The sequence below is a fragment of the Frieseomelitta varia genome, unplaced genomic scaffold (genome assembly GCF_011392965.1).
Source record: "Frieseomelitta varia isolate USP_RPSP 00005682 unplaced genomic scaffold, Fvar_1.2 scaffold_201, whole genome shotgun sequence".
Classification (NCBI taxonomy): domain Eukaryota; kingdom Metazoa; phylum Arthropoda; class Insecta; order Hymenoptera; family Apidae; genus Frieseomelitta; species Frieseomelitta varia.
In genome coordinates this window covers 25,780-45,961 of record NW_025109762.1, presented here as the reverse complement: position 1 = coordinate 45,961, position 20,182 = coordinate 25,780, and the positions used below count along the sequence as shown (strand labels likewise).

General features: G+C 30.5%; 3 protein-coding genes across 11 annotated transcripts; 1 reads left to right on the top strand and 2 right to left on the bottom strand.

Annotated features, from left to right (window-relative positions):
• Positions 1 to 123: 123 nt before the first annotated feature.
• LOC122526866 (MAP kinase-activated protein kinase 2) lies at positions 124 to 10,933 on the top strand. 5 transcript variants are annotated; one of them, XM_043650478.1, is made up of 10 exons: positions 124 to 713; positions 1,243 to 1,541; positions 3,499 to 3,790; positions 8,141 to 8,280; positions 8,358 to 8,422; positions 8,524 to 8,631; positions 8,733 to 8,831; positions 8,916 to 8,991; positions 9,072 to 9,282; positions 9,363 to 10,933. In XM_043650478.1, exons 2-10 carry the CDS (start codon positions 1,507 to 1,509, stop codon positions 9,600 to 9,602), a joined length of 1,266 nt encoding a protein of 421 aa, XP_043506413.1. In that variant the 5' UTR covers positions 124 to 713; positions 1,243 to 1,506; the 3' UTR covers positions 9,603 to 10,933. The 5 variants fall into 5 exon arrangements, with proteins under 5 accessions (XP_043506413.1, XP_043506414.1, XP_043506411.1 ...); XM_043650479.1 differs by lacking the exon at positions 1,243 to 1,541 and having other exon boundaries at positions 125 to 713; XM_043650476.1 differs by lacking the exons at positions 124 to 713; positions 1,243 to 1,541 and adding an exon at positions 1,607 to 2,293.
• A 1,375-nt stretch (positions 10,934 to 12,308) lies between these two features.
• Positions 12,309 to 15,276, bottom strand: LOC122526874 (enhancer of mRNA-decapping protein 3). Of its 3 annotated transcripts, none has more exons than XM_043650496.1 (6): positions 14,855 to 15,276; positions 14,262 to 14,434; positions 13,899 to 14,170; positions 13,690 to 13,826; positions 13,388 to 13,624; positions 12,309 to 13,315 (listed from the first exon to the last, which is right to left on the bottom strand). In XM_043650496.1, exons 2-6 carry the CDS (start codon positions 14,417 to 14,419, stop codon positions 12,722 to 12,724), a joined length of 1,398 nt encoding a protein of 465 aa, XP_043506431.1. In that variant the 5' UTR covers positions 14,420 to 14,434; positions 14,855 to 15,276; the 3' UTR covers positions 12,309 to 12,721. The 3 variants fall into 3 exon arrangements, with proteins under 3 accessions (XP_043506431.1, XP_043506430.1, XP_043506432.1); XM_043650495.1 differs by lacking the exon at positions 14,855 to 15,276 and adding an exon at positions 14,633 to 14,823; XM_043650497.1 differs by lacking the exon at positions 14,855 to 15,276 and adding an exon at positions 14,685 to 14,822.
• A 1,252-nt stretch (positions 15,277 to 16,528) lies between these two features.
• Positions 16,529 to 19,426, bottom strand: LOC122526873 (protein MIS12 homolog). Of its 3 annotated transcripts, none has more exons than XM_043650491.1 (6): positions 19,194 to 19,426; positions 18,443 to 18,612; positions 18,220 to 18,357; positions 17,805 to 18,132; positions 17,576 to 17,707; positions 16,529 to 17,285 (listed from the first exon to the last, which is right to left on the bottom strand). In XM_043650491.1, exons 1-4 carry the CDS (start codon positions 19,279 to 19,281, stop codon positions 17,872 to 17,874), a joined length of 657 nt encoding a protein of 218 aa, XP_043506426.1. In that variant the 5' UTR covers positions 19,282 to 19,426; the 3' UTR covers positions 16,529 to 17,285; positions 17,576 to 17,707; positions 17,805 to 17,871. The 3 variants fall into 3 exon arrangements, with proteins under 3 accessions (XP_043506426.1, XP_043506427.1, XP_043506429.1); XM_043650492.1 differs by having other exon boundaries at positions 17,598 to 17,707; XM_043650494.1 differs by having other exon boundaries at positions 17,601 to 17,707.
• Positions 19,427 to 20,182: the final 756 nt, after the last annotated feature.

Genomic DNA, 20,182 nt, shown 5'->3' with positions numbered 1-20,182 from the left:
TTAAAAAAAGAATTTCACTAAAAAAATCGCGGAAGAATTTCAAAATGCTCGAAACGGTACCCGAAAAATCGCAGCATAGAGTCGTCCCTGTGCAATGAGTCACATCCTAAGATTGCTTGTAGAGGCGCTTTACCGCCATAGCCGTTTTATCTACTAGTGTTTGTGAATTGGTTTTTCGTATGAAAGTCGGAGTCGTTGAGTGGACTTGAGTTCAGTAGTGGTCGGTCGAATGCACGGAAAGTATGGGCATGGAAAGCATCGTTTGATTAACTTTTTCCCCTATTACGTTATTCACTGCAAGAAAAATCGGTTTCCACAGCGTCACCAAATAATTTAATACTCGCTAAAACCGGCTACGACAGGTAGACCAAGTATTCCGATCTCTCTGACCATTTGATCGCGTGACACACCTCGGAGGAACTTCTTTTCTTTTTTTTTTTGTTTTTTTAATGTGAAACAAGCGAAAAGAGAAGGAAAGTTGCGTTTCGTACATTCGCGAACGTTAATTTTAATTTTTTAATATCTTCACAATATAAATTATGATTCAGTGTTATGACGTATCGTAGCAGAAATTATTCAGAAGAAATATTAATTGAATGTTTTCCGATGACAGTGTGAAATATAAAATGTTGTAACAGTGGTGTTCTTTGTTTGAAATACGATATATCATTTCATGGCGGGAAATTGAATTTTGAAGAAGCAGACGTCACCAGGTAAGTACGTTAAGACAACCAATGTAATTACCATTCTGTAATCATGCCATCTTACTGGTTTTTCTCCTGATTTTCAGTTTGTCTTTGATGCATTTATATTGTTTGCGCACGTCATACGCCACCGCTATTTTCAGTAAATCGTCCAGTAAATCTCGATAAGATATAGATGGCGAATTTTTGGCGGTGCAGATGCGTTTATGCAAATAGATCTTCGACAATCCATCTTGTGCTCTGTCCCTCTCATTATCTTTATATTGGCAATTTCATGAATCTTTGGCTGTGTAACTTGCGTAACAGAAACCCGATTTAATCATTCATTATACAGAAGCGTTTAAAAAACTCGCACTCTGAATCCGTATTCCTTCATACCTACATATACATGCACATATACACGCACACATGTAAAACTGTATTTGCTTTTTGACAATTGCTTTTTTTTTTTTATTTTGCACGCTTCTTTTCATCAACAATCATCAGTCTCATTATTTGAGGATGAGTTTCATTAGTTTTTTTTATCTTCGGTTTTCAGCTGGCCTCCTCTGCCTCTCTGTGCGATTATTCTTTGGATATCGAGTTTTGAGTTACGATTAACAGACAAATTCTTGTTTTATTCAACGACGCGGAGCTCGCACACACGTTTATCCGTACCACCACTCTACCTGACTGAGTGTTACCTGTTACCTCTGAGAATTTTTTGGAGTTTCCGGCTCTCCCGGAAGGCGATGCTTTTTGTCTTCGTGCAACACGATTCGATTAAATATATCTCGAAACGTTAAAAACAAAAGCTACACAAATGCCGAAATCGGCGACCAAGTGGACGTTCTGGAGGTCTCTGTCACATTATCAGACTGCGGATGTTTATGCAGAGTCATACATTTTATGAATCGCATAACTGAAAAAAAAAAACATTGGACATTAGTAGAAATTTATTTTATCTATTTCGAACATCTTATGCACTTTCACACTTTCTTATATATTTTTAAAGTTTCGATACGTTCAAACGCATAAATATCCACAGTCTCTGTACTATATTTTACTTTCTCGTTGTCAAGCGAATAAAATAATTACCGACGACAATTTTTTCGAGTCGAATGAAATACATAATCATCGAACTGATCTTTATATACGATAACGCCAGCTCTTCACTTCGAACACGCAATGAACATAATACCTCATCAATCGTACGTCTTCGCCCGTTGCAATCATAACAATTGCATATTATGCACAAATATCTGGCGCTGATTAAAATTCGCGATTGATTTTTAAGCCTGTTTTTACGAAGTTTTTGCTCTTTTGATTTTTTTTTATCTTTTTTGCTTTTTTCTTATTTACGGATCGCTCGTTTCTGTTGTTTTATTGAGTGTATCGATCATCATTGAAGTTAACGCGTACTCGACGTACTCGATTTAGGATAGCCTATTGACGATTTGAAAATGCGCCATTCATGTGCGTTGAACTATGCATACATACGTATATGCAATTTTACCGCAATCGATTGAACGTCGTTGTGTAATACATAGAGGTGTGCACGTATTTAAGTACCTTAAGTATATTGTGCATGTGTACAATACAATCGTACAGTTGAGTATACAATTTGTTTAAATATATCCTGTAAATAATAAAGCAAATTAACTTGATCAAATAACTAATTACTACATACAATCTACATTTAATCCAATATTCTTGTCAATTTTATGCACAGTAATTACAGTGGAACCTCGATTAACCGGATCTCGTCTTAATTATCTGAAGTTTCGTTTACCTTGTATTTACAAGATATCTGTACGTTCGATTCGAATCATTTATTTATGTATTTAAATTTCCTTATATTTACTTATAATTTATAATATTTGTATTTAAATTTCTATATTTATTTATAATTTATAATATTTATTTACGTATTTAAATTCCTTTCCTTATATATTATCGTCGTTTTCTGTCACTATATAGGAGAAAACTCAACGAACACACGTACAAACAAATTTTGTACAAAATCTGATTATCCACGTTGTCTATTTGTTTCCCCCCCCCCCCCCCTCCGATGATTAATTGAGATCTTACTGTAATTTTAATATTTGTCACGTTAATATTTTTCTACAAATTTAAAAACTTAATCATTACGTAAATTACGTAAATTACACTCGTATGTGAAATCAGACATCGATATTTCTTTTATCGCACTATCAATTCGATAATATATATATATATAATAACGTGTGAGTAATCGCGCAGCGTGTCGCGATTAATCAGCCGATAGACTCAACGTTAGATAGCGAAGAATTTGTAATGTGTAACTCTCTCTGATACGACCATATGTGTGTCGCAGTTTGATTCGTCGTGGATCGCAACAGAGATAGAGTTCACGCTTTGAAAATGTAAACCAGGATATAAACCAGGTTCCGTCGGTAACCCGCAAAGATAAAATAGGCGCCGATGCGAGCGATAAAATAGCGTTTTGTTGACGAACAATATATATTTTTGTACGTATATACTATTATCATTCGCGTGGCGCACTCACATGCGTCAGTACGAAATATTGCTATCGTTCTGAGTTTTTCTTATCAAGTCAGTGTCTCATTGTTAGTCAAATCGTGTACCTTTCTGCATTTTCCATGAAGTGTTTCAATTTGCTCTGTATATTTATACTGTCGGTACATTCACGTTTTTCTTTTATATATATATATATATATATAAAATATACGTTAAAAAGAGAGAAAGAGAAAAATATCGAATCTTTCTTACTCCATGAAACGAGAACGTGACTGACGATTGATTACCATTTTAGAAAGTGCAAGAGGCCCGTCGGCGAGGAGAACGAGGAGAATAAAAAAGGAAAGAGGAAACGAGCAGCGGAAATAGAGATCGAGGAGGTGTCGACAAAAGACAAAGAGGTTTCGGTCGCGGAAACCAAACGAAAGACCATGGAACACACGGTTACAAGATGCGACGCCCGTTTACCAAAAGTCACGCCGATCACCGACGACTATGAAATTAGCAATCACGTACTCGGTCTTGGAATAAACGGGAAGGTTGTCCAGTGTTATGACAAAAACACCAGGGAGAAATACGCGCTTAAGGTGAGATCAACGACCAATGCTTCTCTCTTGTCAAAGTCCATCATTTCGCACATGTAAAAAGCTTTTGGTATTAATGAAACGCCAAACGTGAAAGAAAGATCGCTCGAGGAAATAATCGTGGCTCTTTTTCCTTCTCCCCTTGTTTATGAAAATGACAATACGCATATATTACGGTGTAATAACACCCGATCGAGATAACCCATGTTTTCTTAGCGTACGAGACGAAATTACCCGGGGTGAGACTTGATTAAAATTTCACGCACGGACAATAAAACGTCGTGCTTGAACACCGATTACACACAGGCAGCATGATACGTGTAGATAGAGAACCTCAGCCACGTTAACTTTTTATATTGCTGTTCGATTGCGTTGTTACACCGATCGAGATAAACGTAACAGGATTTTACAAACGTTTTGACTACTATCGGCGAACATTGAAAAAAAAAAAAAACAAAAAAAAAAGAAAATGTTTTTACTTGTGAAATGTAACGCGACACATCTGGCCTTGGTTATTTTTGGAATACGCGAAAAGATAATATCTCCTTTGGAAAAAAAAAAATGAACATCTTTGCGAATGAATGCATCAATCGATCAAAGATAAACAATAGTGTCCAGCGTTTGTCCAGCATTTTGCCGTTAATTGACTAAGTTGCTATTTCCACCAGTTCTTGGAACTGATTTCACGAATGCACTTTTGGCCATTACGTATGGAAAAACAAACAAATGTATCTGATATTCTTATTTCACCTCCACTCCGAGAGACTTTTTCGGATTTCTTGGAAACGTATGCACGTGCCTCGATAACTGGCCAGACAAGGTCCCCCAATCGTGACCAGTCAACGACGTACACATTTATTGTTGTACATGTATCGATACGTAGCAGTGTTGAAGTATGATCATCGACTAACGATGTCCAAGCGAGTCCAGCGAGTCATCTTCTATTTATACTCTGTGATTTCCCATTCAACGATTCCGACCATGCGGTGTGTATCGCTCCGATGTCTATTCGCCTCTCTTACTTTTTCCCTGTGCCGTATCGGGGAAAATTTTGAGAATCCTCCTATTTTTTTTTCGCCTTTTCGCGCGTTTGGTTTTGTTGTTCTTGCATTCCACGAGCAATTCTGACGAGACTCCAAATCTAAAACATAATTACAAATATAAACGTTGCATGAATCGTGAAGTCTTGTTGTGTATCGATGCTAAATATTGGACAAAGTAATTAAAATAATTATTTTAGGAGTGATTTCATCAATTTTTGAATATTAAAAGAAAATCCATATTATTTATTACGTATAGATGTGTGTAGAGTGTAGAATGTCAACGACCGATTATGTGGATCGCGCGACGTCATACGTGTAACACGTGCGCATTTAACTAACGATCTGTTTCTTAATAATTTCTCTGTTGTTAACAATACATGTTTACTAAAAGTTAGAAAGAGAAATGAATTTTGATGGATCAACTATATATATATTTTCCTTAAAATATCAAAGTATAAAATATTTACACGTTGTTGCTTATTTTTTTATCAATTTAATTTACATCTTTTCTGACAATAACTTATACTTCTTTTCCTACGCACAAAAGAGTAAAACACTGTGGCAATATGTGTAGATAGGGGATGTACATATATACATCTGACTGTATGAACAAAAATAGCTTGATAAGCTCCAACAAAAATATGTCATTATTTATATAGTATCGGTGATCTCATGCCTGCATTACATTAGTATTATTAATGTTACCGGAGATATCAATCCAGCGTTGAAGGGTTAGAATATTTTCCTTGCCATAAGTCAACTATCAGTAGACGTTGAAAAATATCAATTTCTTTTCTCCCCCTTTTTTTATGCAATATGAAAACGTCGTACGAATTTGATTCGTAAATATATATATATACATGTCGCTGTTTTAACAGAAAAATGTAAATAAAAAGAAAGATTTTTGAGATTTCCATAAAAGTTGATTTAAAATTAGTACATATCTAGCAAATTTAACTGTTAGCAATCCATTAGCTAGATCGATTTATCAGAAACGAAAGATTGGAAACGAGCCATATAAGTCAGCAAAATCGTTTAAATTATGCTGTGCAACTATGAAGAAGTCCGATAGTAATAATTCTATCACTTCGACAGTCACAGACTCGTAATTTATCCATTTTATATCAATCTTCGAACATTTCCCTTGAACTTTTATTATTATTCTTTAATGAAACTGATGAGAAATCGATCGATGCGTTTGCTGTCTATTTACATTAATTATCATTAAATCGCACTGGCTATACTTATTATGTCTTTATGATTGTAATTAAATTAATGACTTTTGTAGAATGCAATGCTTGTTTGAAAGGGGGGCACTGACGTAGCTATAGATTCTGGTCATTCAAGAAACAGTATCTTGATGTGTACTCGAAGAGAAAGTTAGTAGGAATTATGTTTTCCATGCGTTTGATCTTCTTAGATCTTCACAGTTACGAAAAGCAATCAATATTTATGGATTATTGTGAGGCCAATGTTGCAAACCATTTTTGTTACACATTTAGCTTCGTTGATTGATTACCTCTTGCTTTGACAGTTGTCGTTGTCGACCACTATTTTACATTTCTTCGCCTTGGCTCTGGCATTCCGCGAATACTTGAATTTTTATTTGTTAGTTCGTGCGCGGAGGAACGGTTTGTGTATCTCTCCGCGATCAGTTAGTGGAATCTCAATAACAGGAAATCACTGACAGAAATATCGTTTGCGAATGATTCTTTTTATAAAAATAATACCTTTTTAATCGTAAATTTATAAAAATAATACCCTTTTATTCGTAAATTTATAAAAGTAATACCTTTTTATTCGTAAATTTATAAAAATAATCCCTTTTCATTGTAAGTGTTGTAAGTTTGATTAAGAGAAAAAAAGAGTAATTCCGAATGTTTGCATCACAAATGGATCAACTGCAGGTTGATGAATATAATCCGATCATGGTGCCCATTAATGATAATTCCGCGAGTTCATTTGTATGTCGTCGTAACAATAGAAATGTCACTTTGTGCTAACGCTAATCGCATTATCACGGCTCGTGAGCATATGACCAATGTATTTTCATTTGAGAATGAGGCCGACAAACGATCATGAAAAAACAGTGCATGCTCGTTAACAATTCAACTGACTTACATATAAATTGATCTTTCATTTTTTTTTGAGAATTTACATTTAAATTTATAAATTCGAGAATTTCGGAAATTTGAAAACTCAAGAGCTTAAAAATCGAATTCACAAGATTTTTAATTATATAATTTTCTTACGATTAAATGTGTACAATTCCATGTATTTTCTTACGTAAGTTTTTCGCAAAGATTTTACTTCAAGATCGTTACTTCAAGTTAAAACTGATTTCTACTTTTTTCAAGCGTGATTCTTAGGTTTTAATCGTATTTAAACAATTCTGGAACCGAATGTATGTATTCGACACTCTAAAAATACGATTCAGCTGTGAGACTTCTTTTTTTATTTCACAACTTTACCACACTTTTTAGAACTTGCGTAGAATCACGCGAGAATATTGTAAGCTTTAAATTTAATGTAAAATAACAATTTTTTAATTAATAATAATATCATTATATTTATATAAAGTTAAGTAACAAATTATACTGTAACAAATTGAAATATTATACTGAAATAAATGATATTTATGTTGTGCCAGTAACGATTTTGTAACGTTAGATAAGTTACTCGTGCCAATTCGTTCAGTTGTACACGTACATATATTTTGCAACAGTAATGTTCTTTGTTATTTTATGTATGTATAGATATAAAATGTCTTTCATTTTCAAATTTACATTACATATAAATTACGTATTAATCATATGTTTTAATCCGATGGTGTAAAATAAAGGCAGTTCTCTTAGTAAATTAGAAACATTTGCCGTATTTTAAAACTACGTTATATTTATCGATTTCAGACTATCATAACTTAAGAATGTTAGGTCGCGAACCACTGTATAATGCAATAAGTTTTATCGATTTGATGACGAAGTCAGCTGTTTTTAGGTCATTCACCAGCGATTTTTAAAGCGAATATATGTGTATATAAATCTTCCGAAAAACTTATTCAAGATTTCATACGTTTCGTTATATACTCTTTTTCCTGTTAAAAATTGTACAATACTTTACGTTATTGCAAGTCACTAAATTCTTACATCTAATGTTTGTTCGCTTTTATCTTAACAGATTACATCATCTCATTTATTCAAGGTTACGTGTAAATTGTATAGTCTTGAAATTTCTGTACGTTTTGTGTAATTACTATGTGTGAAACTATTGAATTTATAATGCTGATTTCTGTACGATTTTATGTTTGTAGGTACTGTATGATTGTGTAAAGGCACGAAGGGAAGTTGAATTGCATTGGAGAGCATCAAATTGCAGGCACATAGTGCAAGTCAAAGATGTATATGAAAACACATATAGTGGAAATAAATGTTTGTTAGTTGTTATGGAATGGTAAATTTCTCAATTTCTATTTTAATTAAAAGATGATTATCCAGATGATATTAAATATAAGTTTAATCAATTTTTAGCATGGAAGGAGGAGAGCTATTTGAAAGAATACAAGATAGACAAGATGGTGCTTTCACAGAGAGAGGTATATTAAACTAAATTAGTGGTTTATTTAAAATAAATTTATAAATTTAATACATTTTCTTGATGATCTTATACAATCTTTTTCTTCTTTTTTCTTTATAGAAGCTGCACAAATTATGTATGAAATTTGTGTTGCTGTAAAACACCTGCATGATATGAACATTGCACATAGGGACCTTAAGCCAGAGAATCTCTTGTATTCTAAACCTGGTATGTAAATAATTATATTAAAATCATGTATAAATGAATCGTATAAGGGTTTAATATTCATTAATCTAAATTTATAAACAAATTGCTTGTTTTGATTTTAGATAGTATTGGGATATTAAAACTTACTGATTTCGGTTTTGCGAAAGAAACTCATATGAAAGATACATTACAAACCCCATGTTATACACCATACTATGTTGGTAAGTTTTTAAAATTCAAATTTTATTCCTAATAAATTTAAATGTATGAAAATGATAAAACAAACATTTTTCTGGGGTGTATAGCTCCTGAAGTTCTGGGACCAGAAAAATATGATAAAAGCTGTGATATTTGGTCACTTGGAGTTATAATGTATATACTGTAAGTAATCATCATTTATAAATAAATTTATATATTGTAAATTTATATATACCTTTTTATAATATTTTATAATATTTTAGATTATGTGGTTTTCCACCTTTCTACAGTAATCATGGTTTAGCAATTTCACCGGGAATGAAAAAAAGAATTCGATTAGGCCAATACGATTTTCCAGCCCCTGAGTGGTCTAACGTAAGCACTGAGGCAAAGAATCTTATCAAGGGTATGTTGTGTACAGATCCAGCTCAAAGACTTCAAATTGACGACGTTATGCGCAACAAATGGATTGCCGTAAGAGTTTTTCTCTTCACTGTCAAGATCAAGATATACGTTATACGGCCATAAATATAAATCATATACTTTATATATAGCAATATACGGAAGTACCTCCTACGCCTTTACATACTGGCCGTGTACTCCGAGAAGGTGAGGAACTTTGGCCAGAAGTTCAAGAAGAAATGACACGCTCTTTAGCTACAATGCGTGTAGACTACGATACAGCCAATTTGAAACAATTGGATCACACGAATAACGCGTTATTAAACAAACGAAGACGAGCGAAACAAACAAATGCTGTACCACCGACTGCTAATCCTACGCCAGCATCCTAGGGAGACGCAATAAGAGCCAGTCAGTACTGGCGCAATTTTTTACGAAGATGTATAAGGTATGGTATAATCACTATGAGAATTGTTTTTTAACAGTTACATATTGTAAAATATAAAAAATTACAGCAGAATAGTCTTGAAAAAAATTCTACATACACCGAAAAATATTAGGCATATGAACTTATATTCAACTACTATATTCTGCTACAATTAATAATGGAATGCATGTATTTGTACCGTAGTATATTTAAGTAAGATTTTAAGAAACATTTTTAAAATGACGTAATTGCCAAATTTAAATGACGAAAGCGCAGTGGATATGAAAAAAATATTTCATCATTTATGGAGTGCATTTTTCGCTTTTCATAGTAAAAGTGATAGTAACTTAAAAGATTTAATAACAGAAGATTTAAAAGCAGAAATACCAGAATTAAAAGTAAATTAATCTGATACAAAGATAATGTATATTACAATTTATATTTATTGATGAAATGTTGATAAGGAAACATTTCGTCATTTATAACTATTTATATAGTAAATTCATATTGAAAAGAAATATAAAACATATTTTTCGATTAAAAAAAAAAGAATGTTGGACTTCATAATGAAGTTTCTATTAAATAATATGAATCTAGCAGCTTTTCATTGATTTACTTCATTGATTTACTAAATTTAAATCTTAAGTGATTTAAATCATAAATCATAGACTATAATACTTAATAATTTTTATGTGTATAGTGGTTATATTTTTAAATTATTAAACTACTGTTATTTATCGTGACTGATGTGTAAAACAAAAATAATTTGCATTATTGCATCAATGTTTAAATTTTTGATCATGTACAGTTACAAATTCTTTGAATTATGAAAACAATATTTAATTAAAAAATAATGCAAATGTATGTTATGTACTTTTAAGATATATTTTGATTGAGGCTGAATACGTGTAAGAATTCTTACATAACTGTTGCAAGGTGCTAACGTATATTGCTGTAATTATTTTTTAGACGTTAAAACAATACCACAACTTCCTAACTTTTTAAATAAACGAAATTTATAATAAAAAATGGAATTGCAATATAAATGTAGTAATTATATTTTTTTAGACATATTATAAAATAAAAATTGAAATTGAAATTAAAATAATGCCTCAAACAATACGAGGTCAATTTTAAGTTTAGTGTTCAATTAGTGTAGTTAAGTATTTTAATTAAATACCGATTTAGATAACATGTAAATCGAGAGGTAATGAAATCTCATGAATGTATCATTGTTTCTTCTGAAACGACGAATATATTATGAATGTAAATATATGAAGTATTTTTAATAAGATAGAACTGTAGTCATGATTATTCATATTACCAATGGCTATCCGTAATAAGTAAGATTGAAAATAGATCCTGTGACTGATAAATAATGAGAACATTAGGCATTAATTGTTTTCACAATTCTAAATCATTGAATTAAGATTTTTTTCGAGACAAAGTATATTTAATTCTATGTCATTCTAAATTAATTATTATATTTATTAGTGATAAATTTATTATTATATAATAAACTATTTTAGAATTGTGGAAACAAAACTTCTTCCAAACAAACATCATATGACAGTTCAATTTCTAAACTTAGCTAAAAATAATAAAACTAAGGATTAACTATTGTATATAAAAATTAATTCAAATTAAAAGAAAAAATACTTTCAGATTAAAGTTAGTTTCAAATATCTTATGAAATTATTGCATTATTGTATTTGATAATACTGAGTTAGTACAAGTGTTTATAGATTTTAATTATTAGAAAATATGTGCTTAACGTTAATTTGAGCTGAACTAGAGTATCGAAATATTTTTGTAATGAATTTAAGTATGTTAATTTGCACTGCATTTATAATGATACTTGATAGCAAGTATAAAAAGTGTCTTTAATTAATAGTTGATTATGTAAACTATAATTCTGTAATTTAACTATTATACTATTTACTAAAATATATTATTTTATTAATAGAATTATTGTAAAAATTCGACAAACAATAGATATAAAAAATAAAAGAGATACAATACCATTAATGTTAATTTTTTCATTGCTTGCTTTCTATATCTTATATATATATATTTTTTTATATTATTTCTAAATCCACTCAAAGTAATGCAAATAATACTAAAAGAAATTACATTGGTGTTACTTATAGAATTTATCATCATATTAAATATCAAGACTAATTTCAAAATATATAAATATATATTTACATGTACAATATAAATAACTTATATTTACTTAGGCTACCTATGATTAAAATAAATCTTATACAACTATTTTTTTACAACTAACTATTTGAATTATGCTACCATATTTCGTACATCATTCGGTAAACATGGACATAATAACACAAGTATGTTTCATTAAAATAAAATTTTTTTAACCTGTATTTTACAAAGAGAAATTTATAAAGAGAAACTAAAAAAAGATCTAAATATTGTAAAAAAATATGTAAACATAAATTTATCTATCACGAATTATAAATATAATAATTTCTTTAGGCTGAATTTACTTAAAAAATGGTTTATTTAAATGTCAACATTAATGTCTACTCTTGATTATAAATGAAAAATTGAAATTTGTACGATTATATTATTTTGTAAAAAGAATATCATATACTTGTAATATTATGTACTTATTATATACTTATAGTAGGAAGCAACATATGTATTAAAATGTATGAGTAATATTTGTAAAATTCTCATACTCTGTAATATTTAAAAATTGATATACTAGATTTACTTGAATTTATTCTGTTTATTTAAAAGCATTTATTTGTTTATGTAACTTACAAAACCAAACACTGTATATTTATCATTTGTATGTTAATTTTGTATACACTGTATACTTACACATTTAAAAGAACAATTACACACAATTGCCTTTGCACACCAAATTATAACTGTTTATACACAAACTACGCTTGAACTTTATAACATTAAATGCTACATTATACATGATTTTTATTTTCTAAATTCGGGCAAATATTCGCGATTTAAGTATAAATTTATATTAGCAAGGCATATAACTAAAATTATATTAAATTATAACATTTTATTAGAAATATCATCCTTTTTATAAATTTGCTAAGAATTATTGGAATGCAAAGGAATGACAAATTTCGGTCCAAAAGGAGACCTATATGTTATACCAACATCCGCATATACTTCGTTTGGCAGTGCAAGATTACATAAATATAATTTGCCATTGTCAACACTATGAGATAATGGTAATCCACCAAGCAGACTACATTTACTAAGAATACCAGGCGTTCCTGTAGCTGGTGGTTCAATAGCTAAAATAGGTGCCCTATTATTATTTGCCCATTTTGCTATAGGCGTGATCATTCTTGGTGAGTTTTCGTCACAAAGTGCTACGAGTATTAAATCCACCATTGATGGTAAGTTTTTAAATTTAGTTTCTACCTTATTTCCCGTTAATTTATACAAAGATAATTCTTGTAGAAGAAAAACATCTTCAGAATTTTCTACAAACACTATTGTCTTAATGCCATGAGTAGACAATTGTCTAGCACAATTAACGCCTGCTGCGCCAGAACGATGAGGTCCACAAAGTGCAATAATTGTTGGCCACTGATGTGCATTATTTGGATTAAGTCGATGACTTCCTCCTAATAGTTGCAATATAATTTCTGCACCAGCACGGCCAAGAAGTTCTACCTAATTTTTAAAATGAGTTTTATTTACCAACAAGATTATAAATGTAGTTTTTTATACTTTAACTTTACATACTCTACGCTCCCAACTAATACCCAGTCTATCTGCTGCTCCTATTAATTGACGATGAAGGTTAAGCGTTATACTAGGAATTATTAAACCATTGTCTGTTACATATTCTACTTCACCAGCACTGGGTACTAATATTTGTTTAACATCTGCACGTTCAGAAACAATAACATTTTCATCATGCCTATAATTTAATTGTTTTTGTTTCTTAGATTTCAAAGAATTTATTTTTTGCCACACAGCCTGTAAAAAGTATTTTATTTTAGTGAACTAGTTCAATGAACTACTATTAGAAGAAAAGAACAGACCTCTTTATCGAACAGGGCTAAATTTTTCTCAAAATCAAAGTCTTGATTTAAAGATTGATCAATTGGAGTACCAAATGTGTGCTCATTTCTCTGCTTACTACTTAATTTCTTTTGCATTGGTTTATCAACAGATTCAGCTGAAAGAGAACATTATCATCAACAATGCTTGATATTTATTTAGCACAAAAAAAAGAAATTAATTTTACTACCTAACGAAATTTTCCCATTGGTAGGTTGTTCTAAAGTAGACTGAGAATTACTATTTGGCTTTTTAAAATTACTTTGTGTTTGTGATGATGTGGATTGAACAGAAGATGAAACACTTTCAGAGAATGATCTACCAACTCTTTTGGCAATAGGTCTCTTTACAGTGACACTGTTCTGTGCTTGATTGTGGTCACTTACATTATATCTTGTATCATTAGTATTGAATCCTTTATCATTGATTGATATAAATTCCACGTTCAATATATCCTTTGCACTAAAATATTTACAAATATTTTGTTTTTAAATGTATGCATTTCGTTCAATGTTCTTATTTCTAATGAAATTAAATCATTGCTAAACAATACCATAATACGACTATAGGTGAGCTATGAGGAACCCCGTTACAAAAAGCTTTTGAAAGTATAATACAATCCTTATTTAAGTCCACTATTTGCCCTTGATAAGTTCCAACTTCTTCAATACACTTTACAGAAACTGTACAACCCACAAACTGTTCTGACATCCTGCTTTAAATTATCTAGATGCACATAACAAAATTATTACAAAGATCATACATCATTTATGAACTTTTATCTTAATAAAACTAATCGTTTTATGTGAGTAATGATCATAAGAGTGTCTTAACACAGAAGCAATAATAAACATTGTATAAATTAATTTGAACTGAAAGCTTCAAAAAATCGGTATTTATTAAGAAAATAAAAGTTATACAAACCTAATACAAATGACTTAATATAATTATATCTTTATTATTTAACAACGATTACCGTTAATTTAAGATTATATTATTATATTGATGTCTCAAAGTATCAAACATATGATAAAACATTCATTAATGTGAAATACCGGACACAACGTCTGTATACTTTCATCCCTACTCTAATCCCATACCATTTGTAAGAAACTATTCAACACGCTATACCAAAACTAGGCATACCTTGATATTATTGGTTCATCTTCTTTGCGATCGATTTTTCACTAAAAGAAAAAAATACTAGAGATCTTCAAATATTTAAAATAATCCTACTTTATTGCAAAACAGTAAAACTTCACATAGAAAATAAATAAGAATTTCGTTCAAACTGTAGAGAAGCTCGCGGAAAATAACGTACGAAATGAAATGACAAACCATTACTGAGAAATTTAAAACGAAACGTTAAAGCTATTGGTTGTTGCATCTCGAGTTCAATATTCCTTTAATAATCAATAAATACATTGATAATCTGCATTCTGATGTTTATTATCGTTTATCATGCACATTAATATTATGTTGCATTTATGACAGCATCGATCAAATTGTGAGTTTGCATTTTCATTCAAAATGTAACTCGCGCTTAATACACGTTTAAATTACCAATAGAAATTGTTTAAAATTTAAAACGGATAATGACTGATTTCTTCAATCATTTTTATAGGGATTAATTTATCATCGAAAAATATTTTTGTTAAATGTTACAAATGTCCTACAAATACGTACGTAACGTATATATATGTATTTTACAGCTCTCTCAAATAATAAAATCATTCAAGCGAGTATTTCGATTTTTTTGAGTGGAATTTGTAAATGTTTATACGTGCTTTTATAAGTCGAATGGAGTAAAGGGACAAAGCTGGAAGTCTAATTCGGATTCGGATAATCCAATTTAATTATAAAAGCTTGCAAATTCATGTCCGTAAGTGGTATTTCTGGCAAATGAAAATTATTCAATTTCAAAATACCTCCGCCGTAGTAGCGAAAAGATGGTTAATTGCTATTTCTGTCTTTATCGCATACTATTGTTTTCTTTGTCTGCAGATGGTGCTGCCATTTAATCCTTTCTAAATTTCGATTGAAACTAAAAGGGTAAATTGAAAAAATCCGATAGGTGGCAATACCTTGCTTGTCCATGTAGCGACCTCTACTTCGAAGAATTTAGATCAATGCCATCTATGTTCATTACATCGTTCCGTCGAGATGTGTATTTAACATAAACAATAGAATATTTAAAAATAGTTACTAATTTAATTACCACTATAAAAATGTTTACAGATACTTATATATATTGTAACCACAGTAGAAATTCTTCATTCGTTATTTAACTTTCATTCGATATTTATTATTTGCTATTAAATATTTTGTTACATTTATAATATTTTTATATAAATTGTCAAAATTATATACGGAGTTATTATTTAAATTTGTAGTACTATGATTGAGAATAATTATCAATATAGTCTCTACATCCACAGACTGGAAGAGCTTGTTTTACAGACGAAGTCTGTGTATCCATATTAAAAAAACAATTTTAATGTATACCAACAATTTGCATTTTTTTTTAGATATATATTTCGAAGATAATGCTATCAATTATGTTCACAAATAAATTTGATTCCAATATTTAACGTAATTTATGAGAAAAATAAATAGTTTGTCTCTAGTTTTGAAGTCCATAAACTAACTTTTATATGCAAAACAAATACTAATTTGCTCAGTTTTCTTTCTGTAATTCAAAAATGCATGCATAAAAATTTACAAATTTCTTTCAGTACATCAAAGTACTCGTTTAAATAACGTTTATTTTCTCACAGATTCAAAACCTGGATGAAAATTACTTGTAAATAAGCGAACATGTTTTATAATTTATTTATGTAATAATTAATATCATAAGTCTTTCATTTTTATTAACTGATATTTACAAATTACATATATAAATTCATTTCATTTAGCTTAATTTTAAATTCTTAAATAATAACACAACATTAACAATATAGTTTGATGTATATTTTAAAAAATGACTCTCAACTCATTTATCTAAGTTTCTCTAATTTTCAGTCACCAATTATGGCATAAATAGAAAACGAAAATTTATTTAATTATATTGAAAATTTTTGCTTTTGGTTATAAAAATGATTATTGTAAAAAGAAAAGTCTAAACTATAGCAATATTTGGTTACGTCGGAAAATATTTCACGATTTTGACAATTTAGAGAAATGAAAAATTATAATTGCACACTTTATTCTCTTCCATTATACTTAATAGAACCTGCTGGAATGACGCTGGTAAATCTTTGTTAAGCGTCGAAGCGAACACCCCCACTCTAACATGCCCCACTACTGGAATGTTTTTAAGGGGAAGCGCTATGCTTTAGTGTACTCTAAGATCTTTTCCACACAAACATATGGGAATTGAATACACGACTACCAGGCAGAAAGGAACAAGTTACGTTAAAACCGGGAATGCCAGTTTATACACGAGCATGTAAGAACCCACAGAACACAAAAAAGACTCTTGTCTCGCCGTGCGTGTATGCGGCTTTCATTGCTTATGTGAAAGAGACCTAACTGTGGATTGTCGGTAGTGTAGTATGTATATTCCCTCTTTGTACATCTAAAAAGAAGAGAACAGTGTAAGTGACCTTACGCTGGAAGCGAAACGAGTCAACAGTAGATTAGCGGCTTATCTATAATTATTAAATTTTTTTGAATTTCTAATTGTTTTATATTGACTGAAGTTACCATGATCTCGTACAAAATATTACTAATGAACTTTTTTATGCTGCAACTTATGAATTTTATGTTGTATTTTTTTAGTTGCTATTGAATGTATAGAAATTTATATCTCTTAGATTACACGTAATGCACGTATAAAATGAAAGCGATGTACAAAAAAATAAATACCTTGTTTCAATAATAAAAGTACCACAAGCATTTGCTAGCTGTTTGTTCAAGTGGTACGAATTTCTAATTTTACGGTGGGGCTAATCTTTCGGTTCTTCTTTTTAGAAACATTTTCGTGCAGAGATATCACAGCTGCAAAATTAATGCAGAGTTACAAGTTAATTTATTTATAGAAAAAGTATAAAATATATAAATATAAAATTCATAGAATATCAATTTTCATATTTACATAATTTCATTCGAAGAAAACACCTTAAACAAACAATTCATTTTTACGTTGTTTATATTCCTTCAATTTATAAAATACTTAAATCAAATTCTTTGCATTTCAGATTATCCACTGTGTTGTACTTCATTTTTGTTGTAATTTTTCTTGTATCAAACAAACTTGTGGAAAATTGTTTATAGTCTTCCACTAACTGATACATTTTTTCACCTATATCAGGGCATTTCATATTTTCTATTATATCACACATTTTATTTACATCTCCTTCAGAAATTGAAAATTGTTCTAAAATCTGCAGCTCTTCTTTCAGTATTGCATTCAAAATAGTAGCCTATAATATTTACAGGAAATGAAATTTCACTTATTATCCCTAATAATAAATTTTATATGATTATTCCAAAAATATTTTGATACATACTTTTTTTGCTCTTTCTTGTAAATCTTCTAACCTTTGATTGAGACTTTCAAATTCTGCGTCACTGTATTGTATCCTTTGATGTTTATCTTCTTCAAGCAAAACATTGCTTGGAACAGCAATATATTTATTTACAACATTCTAAGGAAAACAATTGTACTTTTTACATATATTTGAAAAAAGAAGTATTTACCCTCTGTTACATATTTCTGATCAATGCAATTACCTTAATATTTTCTAATTGTGGCATCGCTCCTTTAAAATATGCTCTTTCTAATTGCTTTCCATTTGTCTTAAGGAGACTTAAATTCTCAGAATTTAGTTCATATGCTTTTCCAATTGTTTCACACATCTTCTCGATTGTGGAGCATATCCTTTCATTTATAATATTCTGCACTATACAAAACAATAATTGATCATTCATATCTCATTCTTGTTTATCACTATTTATTGGTACAAGCATTAGTGTAACCATAAAAACAAATTAAGATATTTGTTGAAAATACGTATCATCACTTGTATTAAATGATTTATTTTTATATATTTTATACTTTACTCGGATATCTGAATTGGACAAACAAGACACGAAAGCAAAAGAAAAAAAAGTGGAATTTGTATATACATATATGTATCGGTTCAAGGTCAAATTTTATTTATTGTTCCTTGATTCCAAAGCGTGAGAAACGAGAAGGAAAGAAAAAGAAAAAAACGAAATCCTTCCCCCCCCTCCAAAAAAAAAAGAGATGAAAGAAAAGAAAAAAGAAAGTGAAGCGTTAGTCGTCTTTGTGATTAACTTCGTCCGCAGAGGGTCGGTGAAAGTATTCCAAGCAATGGACGAGTGTGACTCTAGTCATGATCAAATCTACATGATACCAGAGTGCACCCGTCCAACGATCAGAATATGCGATTACGTACAACGAGAATGCCACGAAATCTGAAAAGCATTCAAGTGAAACTGAATATCGGAAGCGCCTTACAAGTAGCGTATACGGCTCTCGAATGAAAGCTAAACAGCTGCATTTCGTATTCTTCCAGCTTCCGTTTCTGTAATTCCGAGGATGCCATGTCGTTGAAGATGCACGTTAACTCGAACAATGAAACCACTATATATTTCGATACTTTTTTTTTCCTCGAAGCAATCGTGCTCTTTCAGATGATCACACCTTGCCGTCCGTTGACAAATGAACATGGCGTTCATCTGCTTGCGTGCAACAGCGTCCTTTGTCCCCTGCGTTCGGCAACGCATCGCGATTTCTTAGGCGGGATTTCCAGTTGTTTCAAAATCAGCCAATCGAACACCATTATTTGCGAATGGGTCTCCAACAGTTCCAACTGCACGGCAGAATGCCTGCAATTCCCTCTTTTATTCGTGTTTCTCTATTTATATCAACTTATCGACACCCACGATAGAAATATTTTCTTCTTACGAGATATTAAATTGTTTTTTTCTTCAATACGCTCGGCAACTCGTATCGCGGTTAATTGCATAAATCTTTCACGTATCAGCTTCGTAATACATTCGCTAGATGGCTATACTAGGCACTCGGGGAAAATAAAATATTATAGTACGTTATACATGTAATAAACCAATATCTATTGCATTAATTACGTGTATAAATGAAATAAATTAGAAATGAATACTTTGTGCAAATAAAATTGGAAATAAAACTTAGAAATGAAAATTATGATACAAATTTACGCTACCACAAGGGACATGCACAACAAAAAGGAAATTGTACGTGTGAAGTAAAATAAGGGCTTTGTTTATTATCACGGGAAAAGGAAATGAAATGTGCCTGTTCAAGGGCGCTAGATATGAAATTTAAATATTTTCTTTGCCATGCTAGCGATTTGAAATTCAAATACATTTTTCGTCGCTGAAACTCTCTTTAGATTTTTAAGTGACGTCTGCATAAATGCAGAAAGTAAGCACAAAAATGAATATTGTTGAAGTTATTAGATTTTT

Coding starts and splice junctions, on each gene's coding strand:
- LOC122526873 (XM_043650491.1), bottom strand. CDS start 19,281: ATGGCATCCTCGGAATTACAGAAACGGAAGCTGGAAGAATACGAAATG. Junction 18,613..19,193: donor GAGAGCCGTATACGCTACTT/GTAAGGCGCTTC, acceptor TGTTTTGTATAG/TGCAGAATATTATAAATGAA. Junction 18,133..18,219: donor TACAAGAAAGAGCAAAAAAA/GTATGTATCAAA, acceptor TAAATATTATAG/GCTACTATTTTGAATGCAAT.
- LOC122526866 (XM_043650476.1), top strand. CDS start 2,172: ATGCATACATACGTATATGCAATTTTACCGCAATCGATTGAACGTCGT. Junction 2,294..3,498: donor GTGTACAATACAATCGTACA/GTTGAGTATACA, acceptor TTACCATTTTAG/AAAGTGCAAGAGGCCCGTCG. Junction 3,791..8,140: donor GGGAGAAATACGCGCTTAAG/GTGAGATCAACG, acceptor TTATGTTTGTAG/GTACTGTATGATTGTGTAAA.
- LOC122526874 (XM_043650496.1), bottom strand. CDS start 14,419: ATGTCAGAACAGTTTGTGGGTTGTACAGTTTCTGTAAAGTGTATTGAA. Junction 14,171..14,261: donor TCACCTATAGTCGTATTATG/GTATTGTTTAGC, acceptor TAAATATTTTAG/TGCAAAGGATATATTGAACG. Junction 13,316..13,387: donor GTATTAGTTGGGAGCGTAGA/GTATGTAAAGTT, acceptor TTTAAAAATTAG/GTAGAACTTCTTGGCCGTGC.